This window comes from Styela clava, chromosome 1 (genome assembly GCF_964204865.1).
Source record: "Styela clava chromosome 1, kaStyClav1.hap1.2, whole genome shotgun sequence".
Classification (NCBI taxonomy): Eukaryota; Metazoa; Chordata; class Ascidiacea; order Stolidobranchia; family Styelidae; genus Styela; species Styela clava.
In genome coordinates this window covers 30,534,524-30,547,503 of record NC_135250.1, presented here as the reverse complement: position 1 = coordinate 30,547,503, position 12,980 = coordinate 30,534,524, and the positions used below count along the sequence as shown (strand labels likewise).

General features: G+C 35.3%; 1 protein-coding gene across 2 annotated transcripts in view; it reads left to right on the top strand.

The window, feature by feature from the left end:
• The window catches only part of LOC120334723 (uncharacterized), a 68,824-nt gene that overhangs the window by 45,408 nt on the left and 10,436 nt on the right, over positions 1-12,980 (top strand). For both annotated transcript variants that reach the window (XM_039402220.2, XM_039402219.2), the window contains one exon: positions 7,613-7,912. In XM_039402220.2, the coding sequence (XP_039258154.2) occupies positions 7,613-7,912 (300 nt within the window). The remainder of the gene's footprint in view (positions 1-7,612; positions 7,913-12,980) is intronic.

The following is a 12,980-nucleotide window of genomic DNA, read 5'->3' as shown; positions in this document are numbered from 1 at the left end:
AACGAAATCGTATTTCAAAGCAAATCAAGCAAAATTTTTTCATCGAGTTCACTCACAGAAGTGATTCACAACTTGACGAGTCAACTCTCAGCAATATCATTTTACCAATATTATTATCTTATTTCCTGACACTTTTATGGAACGTAAAATCGTACGAATCGTACGAGGCATGCAAATTTTCTCATAAAAAACTACGCCTCAGAAATTGTACAGATGCACAATCTCAAACATATCATGTCATCCGTAACAACGATGAAAACTGATTGGATATACAGAGTGTCCATAAAGTTACTTTTTAATTTCAATTTCTTTAGGAAGTGAGTTCTCAATATATCTTAACCAGTTTTTTTTTTTAATCCGTAATTGTTCAAGTGTTCTTTCATGATTTAGTACATCTATGAGGGCCAAAACAATATATAGAATCTACAAATTGCCATTTCAATTTTAAGAATTTGTGGACACCTTATATTGTATGACGCACGAATATCATCTGTAAAAAAAGCAATTCTCAAATATTTACGAAAGCCAAATGACTACTAATACGGCTACTGTGATGTCAGCAAAAATATAAGCCAAATGTTAAAAGGATTGTACCAAATATCCTATGAAGGTGTTAGCTATGAAAAACGGCAAAATCCTGAATGGAAAACTCACTTCTTACCCAACTTATTGGAAGAAAGAGGCCATTTTGAGAGACATCCCAAGCGACATTTTTAGGACATCGTTCCAATTTTTAAAAAATCCCACCCCACTATTAATCTCATACGGCAGATTAGCTTCCGATTAACAGTGATTTGACGCAGTATACAGTAGCTAAAAAGCTAAATGTCAGTTTGTTAAAAAATATCTTGGTATGTTCCAATTCTCTCACGTAATTATGATTGAAGTGACAAACACATATAAATAAAGATTTCTAATGCCGTGATGACCTTTAGGCTTGACATTTGCAAATATTTAAATTTTGAAATAACAACCTATTATGTTGGCCACCTACACAAACTTTTTTTTAAGTAAATTTTATTTTCGAAACAAGATCCCGAGTACTCGCTTAAAAATGAAACTATGTTTTGAAATATTTTACGAGTTAGAATCTCTTGAAGTTGGCATTTCAAAATCGTTTACCACTAAAATGCGTAGAAGTTACAGAGTTTGAAATGTAATAAAGTTGTGACTCTATTTCGCACAATGCAAATATTTTGCTACCAACGAAACCAGGATAAAATTAAACAATTGTCGCTATGAGACATGTTCAGTCAGTTTTCGACGAAATTTTTATCTTTAAGTTGATTTCATCATTGTTTCAAACGCACAAAACGAGAAAGCTTTTTAACCAAACCAACAATTGTTGAACTGAAATTAACCCAAGATTACTTTCAGTGTTTGAAATTAGCATGTACATTTAGAAAACTATTTACGTTAAACTTTATAACAATTAGATACTAAACGTGATAAAGGTCTGTAAACGTGCAATATATGTGCTTAGTGCCCGTGAACTCGAATTCTGACGCAATCTGGGATCAGACTGTAACTTCCCTGTACGCTTTTTACTTCAGAATGTAACAGCATTTGCATGATAAATGAACATTATATGACGGTCACTAGAGCAGTGGTTCTCAGGCTTTCATGATACATGACCCCTTCCAAAGTCCTCCAACACTTTGTCACCCCTGTCATTTCATGAAAAAAAATCTAGTTATTAGGCATTTGTTTATAAGTACTATGTTTATATCAGTATTATGGCCCTGTGCAAGACATTTCCGGCTCAGGACAAACTTGTGTGAGATCAGTGGGGTTATTTGAACTTCTCAATGGCTGTACTCGGTGTTTGTGAAAACGTTTAACCATTTGAAATGATTTTTTGATGTTTTGTGAGTATATCAGATTGAACGCCAAATACCCAGTAGAACAAGATGTTTTACCATCGTATTCGAATGGTGGGGCGTGTTTTGCAATCGCACCATGCCTCATTCCCGCGCTTTCACGTGTTGCGTAGTATTTTAACGTCATTTTTCACGTTATTACCTCAATAAGCAAAAATTGCAAGCAAATCGATACTGAATAAATGCAAAGTCACTTCTAATGAGGAAATTAAAACAAGTTAATCCTGTTTTAGCTCTAAGCACGATCGAAAGCCACAATTTATAGAATCTTAATGATATTGCCACACATATAGGCTTGAGGGCACGCCATAATTTTTAATGTTCACCACTGTTTACTTCAGCAATGCAAACCGCGTGAAATAAAATCTTTTATCGTTTTAAATACAAAATCAATTAAATTGAATACGAATCCACGTTGATACGGTCACAAAATAATTAATCAAGAGAAGAGCAAAAGTTCAACTCGTTTTTTTTTTCTAACAACTCAAGTGATGTAACGGCCGTTAAATTTTTCTCGGATCACAATATACAATACAATATATCTTATTTAAAATGAGGAATTTACATTTTAGCTTTAAAAGGATTCCAAGAATGTTTCGCTCCAAGAGATATTTACTGCAACCCACTCAACTAAACAACAATAATTAAAATCTCGTTCGTTTCTCAACGAAAGGAAAAATCTAGTCACACTTAGTAGAATTAAATACGAATCCACGTTAATACGGTCACAACATACTTAAAGAATAGAATAAAAAACGTTCCACTCGTTTTTTTTACAGCGCAAATGATGTAACGGCTGTTGAAGTTCTCTAGAGTCCAGAAGCACAATATACACTACAATATATTTTATACACAATAGAAAATTTGTGTTTTGATTCAAAATTGTTTGGTGCTCCAGAAGTATGCGCACCAAGATGTCGCACAGCCTGAATCCTAACCGGTACACACTTATTATGTTCAGGTTGTGCGCCAGCTTGGTGCGCATACTTCTGGATGTCCAATTGTTTTGCTCCAAAAGATATTTTCTGCAACTCGCCATAATTTAATTGAACAAAATGAAACAGAAAACGCGATTAATTTTAAACTACAGAACAGTTTTAATAAAACTCAATAAAATATTTCTACAGGATATATTAACCCAAAATATAATTCCAAACCTTTCTACTCAATTTCAAAGTTATTTTTGCCAAAGCACCTTCCATAGCTCACCGAGTAAAATTGCAATAAGTAAAAATTCAATGAAACGAAGACATTTTTCATCATCTCATTATAAATAATCGGATCGATTTGGAATCAATTCTGATTTGTTTCGAAGTTCGCTCTGGGTAAGGGTTTGGGCCATAGTCACTCTGGCTTTACACGCAGGGAGCTAATCTGTTTTTGAAGTAAGAGTAATCACTCCCCCTATTTTCAATGGATGTTTTTCCGACCCTGGACCCCAAAGAAATTCTTCCTATACTTTTCAATAGCATCCCATACTTTGGATGCTTATTTGGCGAGTGTCTGAGCGACCAAAGTGTCTGAGTGGATGAAAAATTTAGAATTGTTACGTCATCGTTGACTTTTGCTGATTGGCAATTGTTACGGAAATAAAGGGAATCAATGCTCGTGGAAACATCCATAAGGTAGTGAAACACGTTAAACTCCTTTTGTTTCAACCAAATCTACCTGATGTCCGACAAAAAGACAGCAGTTGCAAGAATAGTTCACAAGTACAACGTACAAAAACTGGAGGGTGTAAGCATTGGTCGTAATAATCTTTACTGATTATATTTCGCATATACAATAGGTTTTGTCGTGGTCTTGAGACATATTTCGCAAAAGTCATATTTGTTGACAAAACCGTCTAAATTAGCTTCGAAACGGTTGAGGTTTCACAATCCACTCTAACACGATGCGAACACGCGGACGTCATGGTATTTCAGAAACTGACTTCGTAACTTTGGATATTTATATAATACTGAGTTTCGTTGATTACAAAAATGATAAAAATAACAGCGTAATGCATATAGTTTTGTGAAATATGTAGGTGTTCGGACCACGCGAACTGGTTTGCTAAAAAGTATGCAGATGTTCTCCCAGCCATAACGAAATACTCTTATGAATGAAAAAAAAACGATGCTCAGATATATCACCACGAATGCCAAAACAAAGTAGTGTGGAAGCGAATGCCTCTAACACGATATGATCACGCTGAGTTCGCAGCTTTGATTATATAATATTGAGTTGGTTAAAAAATGATACAAATGAAGTTCATATCTGCCGGCGCAATAAGTGTGGTCAAAGCACACCAATTGGTTGCGTTGTCTAAAGGGTACTCCCGAAGTATGTGAAACAGGATGGCGGACACCGGAACGTAGTATGTAAACCAGGTTAGGGTTAGGCTATAATTTCAGGTACAAATACTACGGGACTCACTTGGCTAGTCCCTAAACTCGTAATAGAACTAAAATAAGGAAAATTAGGATGAAATTATGGCCTAACCTGGTACACATACTACGTTCCGCTGTCCGCCATCTTGGTTCACATACTTCGGGTGTACCGTCTAACAACCTCCTCATTCTCTAACAAACACCAATTATACTTATGAATGAATTACGATAACAAAACTTATCTTTGGACTTTGACAGACTTGTTGAACTAGTTTTAAATGAGCTACCTACATACATCCCAAAGTCTAGAACACACCAAATTTAAAAATAGCAGTGCGGCAGTTTTGGTAGTTTTATGAAAAAAACATAATATGATCAACAAGCTTATGTAAATTACAAACTTTATTATTTATTTACTATTCAAAGCTTGCTAGATAGGAATAGTGGAAGCTCTATCTATGGCTGTTAATATGGACTAATTTTCATTCTCTACTGCAGTGGTTCTCAAAGTTTTTCAAGCCCCCCTCCCCCCACCCTTTAAAGATTTCGTCAAGTCTCGAGCCCCACCTTATAAATAGCTATAGTAAACAATAAGCTACAAACATCGCTAAAGTATGTTTTATTCAAAGCACGTTGAAAATGCGTGTACATATACAGAATGAAGAAAAGTAAATATCCAAAATATGGCAGGCAAGATTAAATGAAACACCTTCTCATTTTAATTAACTTCACGCCCCCTCAAAAAATTGTCTGCGAACAACCCCCCCCCCTTTTTGTGGTGCGCGTCCCACCGTTCGAGTACCACTGCCTAACGAATTCCAATAGTAATATCATCTCGGTAATAACCTCGATCCCATATTGGATTAAAGTTGGAATATGTGGAAATACATTCATTCAAGGGCGTTACAGAATACCAAATTGTCCGATTCAAGAGAAAGTATCCGCCACGGTGGCATCGCTCGTTCAATCACTAATAAATTCCAATTGTATTTCCTTTAGCGATGTATAGTTTCGGTGTTCAGTAATTAAACAAAGACGTCAGTCTGATTATCCGCAGATAGATAAAGCAATGTCCACGTGGTTGTCTTGGTTATGAAATGCAAATTCATGGTTTAATGATTAAAAGATGAACTGTAAGATAAACCTTTAGTTCGTGGTTTCAGATTTTATCGATGTTTTCCCGTGTCAAAAAAGCCTTCAACATGTCGACTAGGCATTCAAAATACAAGTTCATAAAGAATGACTTACGTGTGTAGACTATCAATGGAGTTATCAAAAATAGTTTTGACGGAAACAATTTATCATTACACGGAAAATTCGACTGAAAATGTAAATACACATACGTATGTTGTGTATTTGTGCTGGCTGATTTCGATCAAGATATTGGTGCTCATTGTTTGGGAACCACGTATGATAAATAAACAAAAAAAACGCCTAAAATGTGACATAAAACGAATGTATTTATAGAATAGACATAATTTAAACTCGCTGATCTGGATTCCGATATTTGTTCTCGTTATGTGAGAAACATTTTGCGATACGTAGATAGATATAAACACATATACAATATTTTGTACTCCCGTAGTGTGTGTACCACGTTAGGGTTAGACCATGATTTTATTGCGATTTTCCCTATTTTAATTCTCTTACGAGTTCGGGGACTGTCTGTGTTAGCCAATTGAAGCCAAATTGTGTTTGAATATACCTCCTGCCAATAGGTTTCAGTCCCTTTACACAACTTGATGTAGAGTAGGCGAACAAAATTAGTTACCGCCATTTTGATACATATACTTCTCGAGCGCCCAATATTTTAGATACTGTTTACGATGAATCGCGGCAAAAGCGTTGGACTTAAGTGCAATGGCATCGTAGCTTAAACATCTCAGATTCAAATGCCATTCCCACTACCACACTCAGGGTGTAATAAATTGGGTATGCAATGAAGAACAGGAAGGATTGCGATCCCTCTAAAAATAGTAGCCTTCTTGCACATCGTTAGATATCCAGATCTCACCTACAATGCAATTATTGTAATACTAATAACTGGCCATTTGATATGGTTATAGAAGACTAATTTCCTTCTCTATTTCTTCGAACTGGCGGATCGGTATGCGTTTGAGACAATGACGCTGTAGCAATAATAAAGATGACTATGGTATTTAAACGTCTTGTTGACCACTAACACTTCTTTTCTCGATGCTGGCGGATCCGAATGCAAAAACATAGAAACTTCTGGCATATTGTTAGACATCTGACACACAATGCTCACTATTGTTACAGCTAGCCATTTGATGGGGCTAGGTGAGACCAATTACCTCATAACAATAGTTCTCCCCATTCCTTCATTAATCTGTTGTTTTCTTCATGATTGCTTTTTTTACGTTAATTTTTTAAATAATAGTTTCTCTGCTATACTTGCTGTTTAAATTCAGCATCCAGGTGTCGCTGACTAGATGACTCACTAAGTCTTTTCAACTCCTCAACACTTGTTTTGAGTCAATATTTTCCATTTTTGTTAGTTTATTTTTATGTGTGTTTGTTGCTTTACATTGATTCTTGCGCGATCGGAGTAAATATCTGAATCTACACTTTCTCTTTATCTTCGAGCTTTGAGCACGAATCTTCAATCGCCCAGAACAGTCATCTTTATTTTTGCTACAGCGTCCAATTGCATTATATGCACATGGATACAACAGTGCAAAAGCATGGAAGTAGTACAAAACCTAATATTAATTGACTTATGTTTGTCCGAAGAAATATATTATGATCAGTCGAAACGTTACAGGAAATCAGCTGTGCTAATGTGCAGCAATTCTCATGAATCACTCATGTCTTAGAGAACTGTAACGACCCTATCGTAAATACTTCTATAGGGGTAATTGACCCCACTCTGGGCGTTCGCACCCCCGTGTTATTAAACACACGTTAACAGGGTGAAACTCCGATCTGCATTATTGAAGAGGTCAATAAACACACAATGTATCATAATGCCAAATGTTTGTATATTGTAAAGTTGCAAGATTGAATGCATTCCAAACAGATATATTGAAGTATACACTTAAGCCTTAATACAAGTTGAACGGTTACAATCCAAAACAGTAACCAACACAAAACATGAAAAACCCTATATTCTCAACTCCCGAATGAAAACCGGAAACACATGACAATTTGCTCGATATAAAAAGCTATGCAAAAAAAGTAAAGCCTTTGCTACGATAAATCACCAGCAGGGAGATCGCTAAAATGGCTTATATTTCATTGAATTTAACATGCTGATAGTACTAAGGGTTTAAATAACATTTATTTTATTCCACATTTCAATAATTCAATCTTCTAACTTTTTAAAATTTTCCATTTCAGGTCAATTCATTTGGGTCTCTCACATTTCGCCAACTCATCGATCCACGGATTGAAAAACTGTTGGACAATATCGCACTTGCACCGTATTTTATCCGATCTCGAGAGGGCGCCATCGGTGCTGTATATTACCGCCAAACAACTAAAGACTCTATTTTATTTCAACAAATCGCAGACGACATTTCATCTTCTATTATTTTACCTTCCTCACAACAAAACGATTTTGTGACGTCAGAATTTATACCCACTTTCGCACTTATTGTGACGTGGAGTAATGTTGCCTCCGTTGAAGACCAGACTTTAGTAAGTAAAACCTAAATAAATTTATAAATTACATGGATTAAGTCCTTTTTATCGAAACCACCTAGACAAAGAACTGATAAAGAATGTTCATAAGGTCAAAACAAATAAACAAAATATTAACCGTGAAGAGACATATATATGTATATTAGTTGAATTCACGTTGAGTTCATTTTATTTCGATTATCAAACTTTGCATTTTTGACGAAATTAAGCAAAAAACGATAACGGCAGACTGTTCAATTTTTCTTGACCTGCGATATAATCAAGACGATGGCAAGAAAAAAATCTTAAAGCATTTTAAAGTTATCCACTTCGAATTGGAACCTAAATTTGGAATAAAAAAAGAAAAGTTGTTCATAGAATGATCTCAAGATCTAATTCACCAATTCTGTAGAGGAGAGCACGCACTTTACCGAATGTAATAAAACTTATCAAGCCTATCCGCCCGTTTCATCACTTTCCGAGCCTCAAGCATACAATTTTGTAGTTCTGATAACGTACGCTGCGAAAGCTGATCCAAAGGTTTGTTAAATCAGTCCTGAAAACGTTTCAAAACAGAAAAAATTAATTTTCTAGGAGATACCTGCATATTTAATTACCGGAAATGGGATAGATTGAGAAAAAATTATCCATAATTCTATTTTCTGTTCAATATTGCATTGCTTTAACATTCATGCTAACGCGGTTTGATAGATGGCTTTTAATTGCTCACCGTTCTTGCTTTATGTTTGTTTTTTTAGCACAAAAACGTCAGCATAAAACCTTATCTTTACCCAATCAACCAGAAAACCGGCGCCACTTAATTTTTCAAAGAATTTTGAAATTAATATAATTAAATCCCCATTCAAAAATGTGGATCAATTCCCATACAAGTAAAAACCATGAAAGTGTAATGTGTTTAATATATGTAAATAAAAATATGTAATCACCATATGCCAAATATCACTATAGCTTGGCATTTTCGAATACCTGATGATTTCAGAATCGAATCAAATATTTTTTCGAATCGAATCTCGAATACTTGAAAGATATTCATATTCAATTCAACGACGTGATTATATGTAACTTTATTTATTGTAATGGGTTCTCCAAACACATAAAATAATGAAACAATAGAATCCATCACTCAAGTCAGTTCGCGGGGTTGTCACATGCAATGGGAAACATGTTTTTTCAATAGGGAGAAATAGTCGCATTTCAGAATTGCATGTCAAAAGCATGGCTTCAATGGAAAAAATGAAAAATGAGCTATCCTATTCGACCTCTGGCGGACTAAAATAACAAGATGGCGGCGATTCGAAATTTTCGTCTAAACCGATTCGAATAATTTACTATTCGATTCAAAATGCCCAGCCCGAAATATGACAAGTTCAATATCGCATAATGATTGTAATTAAGCCGGCATACAATAAGGCGAATATGCTATATTGTAAACGCTAGATTCGGCATCATCTCGGATCGTCACAGAAATTTAAAAAAAAATTGAATACTCAACACGATGCCGTAATAAACTGATGATTAGAAAATATTACATTCATCTAAGGATGCAAATTTCAGAAAATGTCTCAAAATTATGCTATTTATATACGTATCTTTATATACCACATAAAAGAATTGCAAAGCTACGCCTATGGTATAAAAGTCGATAAAACCAATAACATATTAAGTTTCAAGTAAGTGGCATATGTTACAATGAATCTTAAAATATGTAATTTTTGTCTGCTTTAGATATCTGCTCATATCACTTAGTAAAATGTAGTAAGGCTTACTAAAACGCCAGAGTTCGCTGCCCACTATCATATTTTTTTGAAGTCTGTAGCTTTTGGGAAATGCTTGCCCAAGATGATAAATACAACTGACTTAATTTCTCAATTATTATCGAGATGATTTCTGACTTAAAATTTTTGAACTATAAAACTTAAATGATGAGAGATGTTGAAATTTTTCATAATGGATAGTTTACTCCGATAAATTATATTGTTTATTTTTGGGTGGTAACGAAAGATCGCTATCAAAACTGATACAAAATTGTTCAATATTTTTTCAATCATTTATTTTCTGCGTAACAGCGATAAATATTTCCGGCAAATTTCAATTTGATAATGCCAATTTAGTGACTCATATTAGATGATTAATTCACAACTTTTCCGAGTGAAACTGAGCACACTAACAGAAGTATATTTCTGTAACGTTTGTTTGGCCAAAGTTAGGGATGCATCACCTATGTCTGAGAAAGTCTGACCTAATCAAACGAAATATTACAGAAATATATTTTTGTTAGCGTGCAGTAAGACTCTTGAATCACTTAGGATAGTTATTTCCTCTCTTGCTACAGCATCCTCCAGCACAAAAGCATAAAAGAAGAAAAAGTAATTCGTCCCCCCGCACAATCTCAATTCATAGATCAACCAAGTCAGTTTCATGAATGGTTGCTTACCTTTGTAAGAAATCAATTTTGAAGAAATTAGTAGCAAATCTAATTTGTCATAATTTATTAGATTATAATCGTTATCCCATAATTTTTACCGATTTATGTATTTCAATTTTCTTTCAAAAAATAGGGCTTTTTTAGGGGGGATATATTTTATTTTCATTTATCAAAAACTAAATTACAAAGTAGAGAATTACGAGATTCCAAAACATAAAAAATAGGAAAACCGATATTCATTTATCTATAAATTACACGTTTCATTTAATGGAACGTCTAAACAAAGATTATTCAAAAATGACCAATCATTTAAAACGTGTATGAGAGATTTTGCGCTATCGACTAGTTCTTATTCTAACAGGAGGGCTCATATTAAAATCATTTTTAAAATTCAAACTAGGTCTTTTTTTCGGGGAAACACGGTATGTATATCTTGTACCAAGAACAGTTTTACTATAGCATGAAATATGCATTAAGATAGTGCTGTTTGGTGAGGTTTACCACACTATAACGTCAGATCTACCTCAAGGTAGTGATTTAGGGCGAGATTCACCTCAAGTTAGTACCATAGCGTGAGTGATATCGCTGCATTTTATCTCTAATGGATTCTCCTATTTTTTATTTTTAATTTATCAATTTAACCTGGATCTGATCCTAAACCAGAGGTATGTAACCTTTATTACAAGAGAGCCAGATAGAAATAGCTCGGTGAAACCGCGGGCCGCACATTTATTTACCATAGGATTTCTAGTAGTTGCACGCACACAAATTTTGGTTATTGATGTTATGACATGAGTTGTTCGCTTCGCACAAGCTAGCTGTCAGGGCATTGTAACGTCATATACAACGCAAAAAGATTGGAATTTCCAGCACGTACCAGATTAAACTAAATTAAAAACTCGTTTCGCGGGCTGCACTCCATTTCAAATTGAAACTTCTCAGCGGGCCACACACATTTTCCTTGTGGGCCGCATTTGGTCTGCGGGCCACAGGTTGCACATTCCTGCCCTAAACCTAAAACGATAGTCTTCAGACTGCACTTGGGTAGACGAAATATGACCTCCCGCTTAATAGCTAACGCGGCAGACTTCTTTTTATGTCGGATTTTTATCAAATTTTCGATTCAATCGTCTATATTTTTCACCATGTTTTTGTATGTTTTGTGTCAAATATTACATGCAAAATAAAGAAAAAATAACGTGGTAGACCTCAGACTGCATGTAGGAGCATATCGCGTCCGAGCACGCTATATAAACACAAAAAATTCGTAATTAAAAATGTTTAAATTTGTTCCACCACATTCAAGGATCTTCCACCTTTTTGACTAAATGCTGGAACAAACAAAAATTTAAAACTACTGTATAAGTCAATCGGGGGCCATGGCCCACCAAGGAAGGCACAGATCGGTTGGAAGGGGGCCGCAATGCTGGGCGCAAAACTGATTTCACTTCAGCCTTCACAAGCAAACTTCTTTTTCTTCCTAGTTTCATTGCCTAACAGGGTTTTTCACAGAATGTTTTCACTATGTTGAGCATGAATTATTTGAACCTAATGGGATTTGGATTCGAACGATCAAAATAACACTATAAATACAACTGGAGTGATAAACAGGGGTAAGCCATGAGAGCTAAAAGCCTCCTGAAGGGGCAACGAGCCATAAAAGGTTGGGAACCACTGGTATAAGTTCTATCGATTGTATTTACGCGGCACCAACTACTTAACCTTTTATGCTTCCGTGGTGGATACGTATGTATATAATGCAAGGATGTGGTAGCACAAGGGGACGCAATTACTTTTCTGAGTGAACCTGTTAATAGACTTGGTTACTGGGTCGGAGACTTAAAACTCAATATAAAAAACTATAAATAAAAGACAGTTTATTCACAACAGTTAGGCTAACGTTTATATAATAATAAGATGCACAATGTAATAATCGAGGTCATTTTGACGTTATTTTCATCGATAACGTAAATTTATATCCATGAAAACTATAGTCTTAATTTCAGCAGGCAAAAGTGGGTCGGGTGATAACACTTCGATGGGCCGGATCCGAGCAGAGGCTGTAATTTGCCCACCCTTGTTGTAGCAAAAGTAAAGACGAGAATATCGGTCAGAGACCGAAGACTTATCGATCGAAAGTTAGGGGATCCCCCAAAACAGCGCTCTTACTCCATAGTGACACTTTGTGTTCCATCACAAATTAATTAATAACTCGCTAATTATACTACATAATTCATTCAAAATCAATAGGCTTCTGGTACGACATATGATGAATGCACATGCAAAATCTGGAGCAGATTCAACCTCGCTTTCGTGAGATATCGCGTGCATCTAACAGACAAACAGACAGCCAGACAGACAGACAACATACTTACCGATTAAAATCGATAAGTAATGACTAAGCGATTCAAAAGCCTTGCTGCGCACTAATACAAATATCTTTCCAATAATACAAATACACCAACACAAATGCACTTCGTTAAACCTTCGTTTGCAGTGGTGCGCCATTTTAATTTCACTTATACAGAAAGATTCTATAATTACTTCAACACAAGTCTTGTTTGTTTCATAACGTCAAGTTAATCGTCGACATTCCGATAAAATCTCGTCTGCGGCGAGATGTATATGCGACAACGTCGT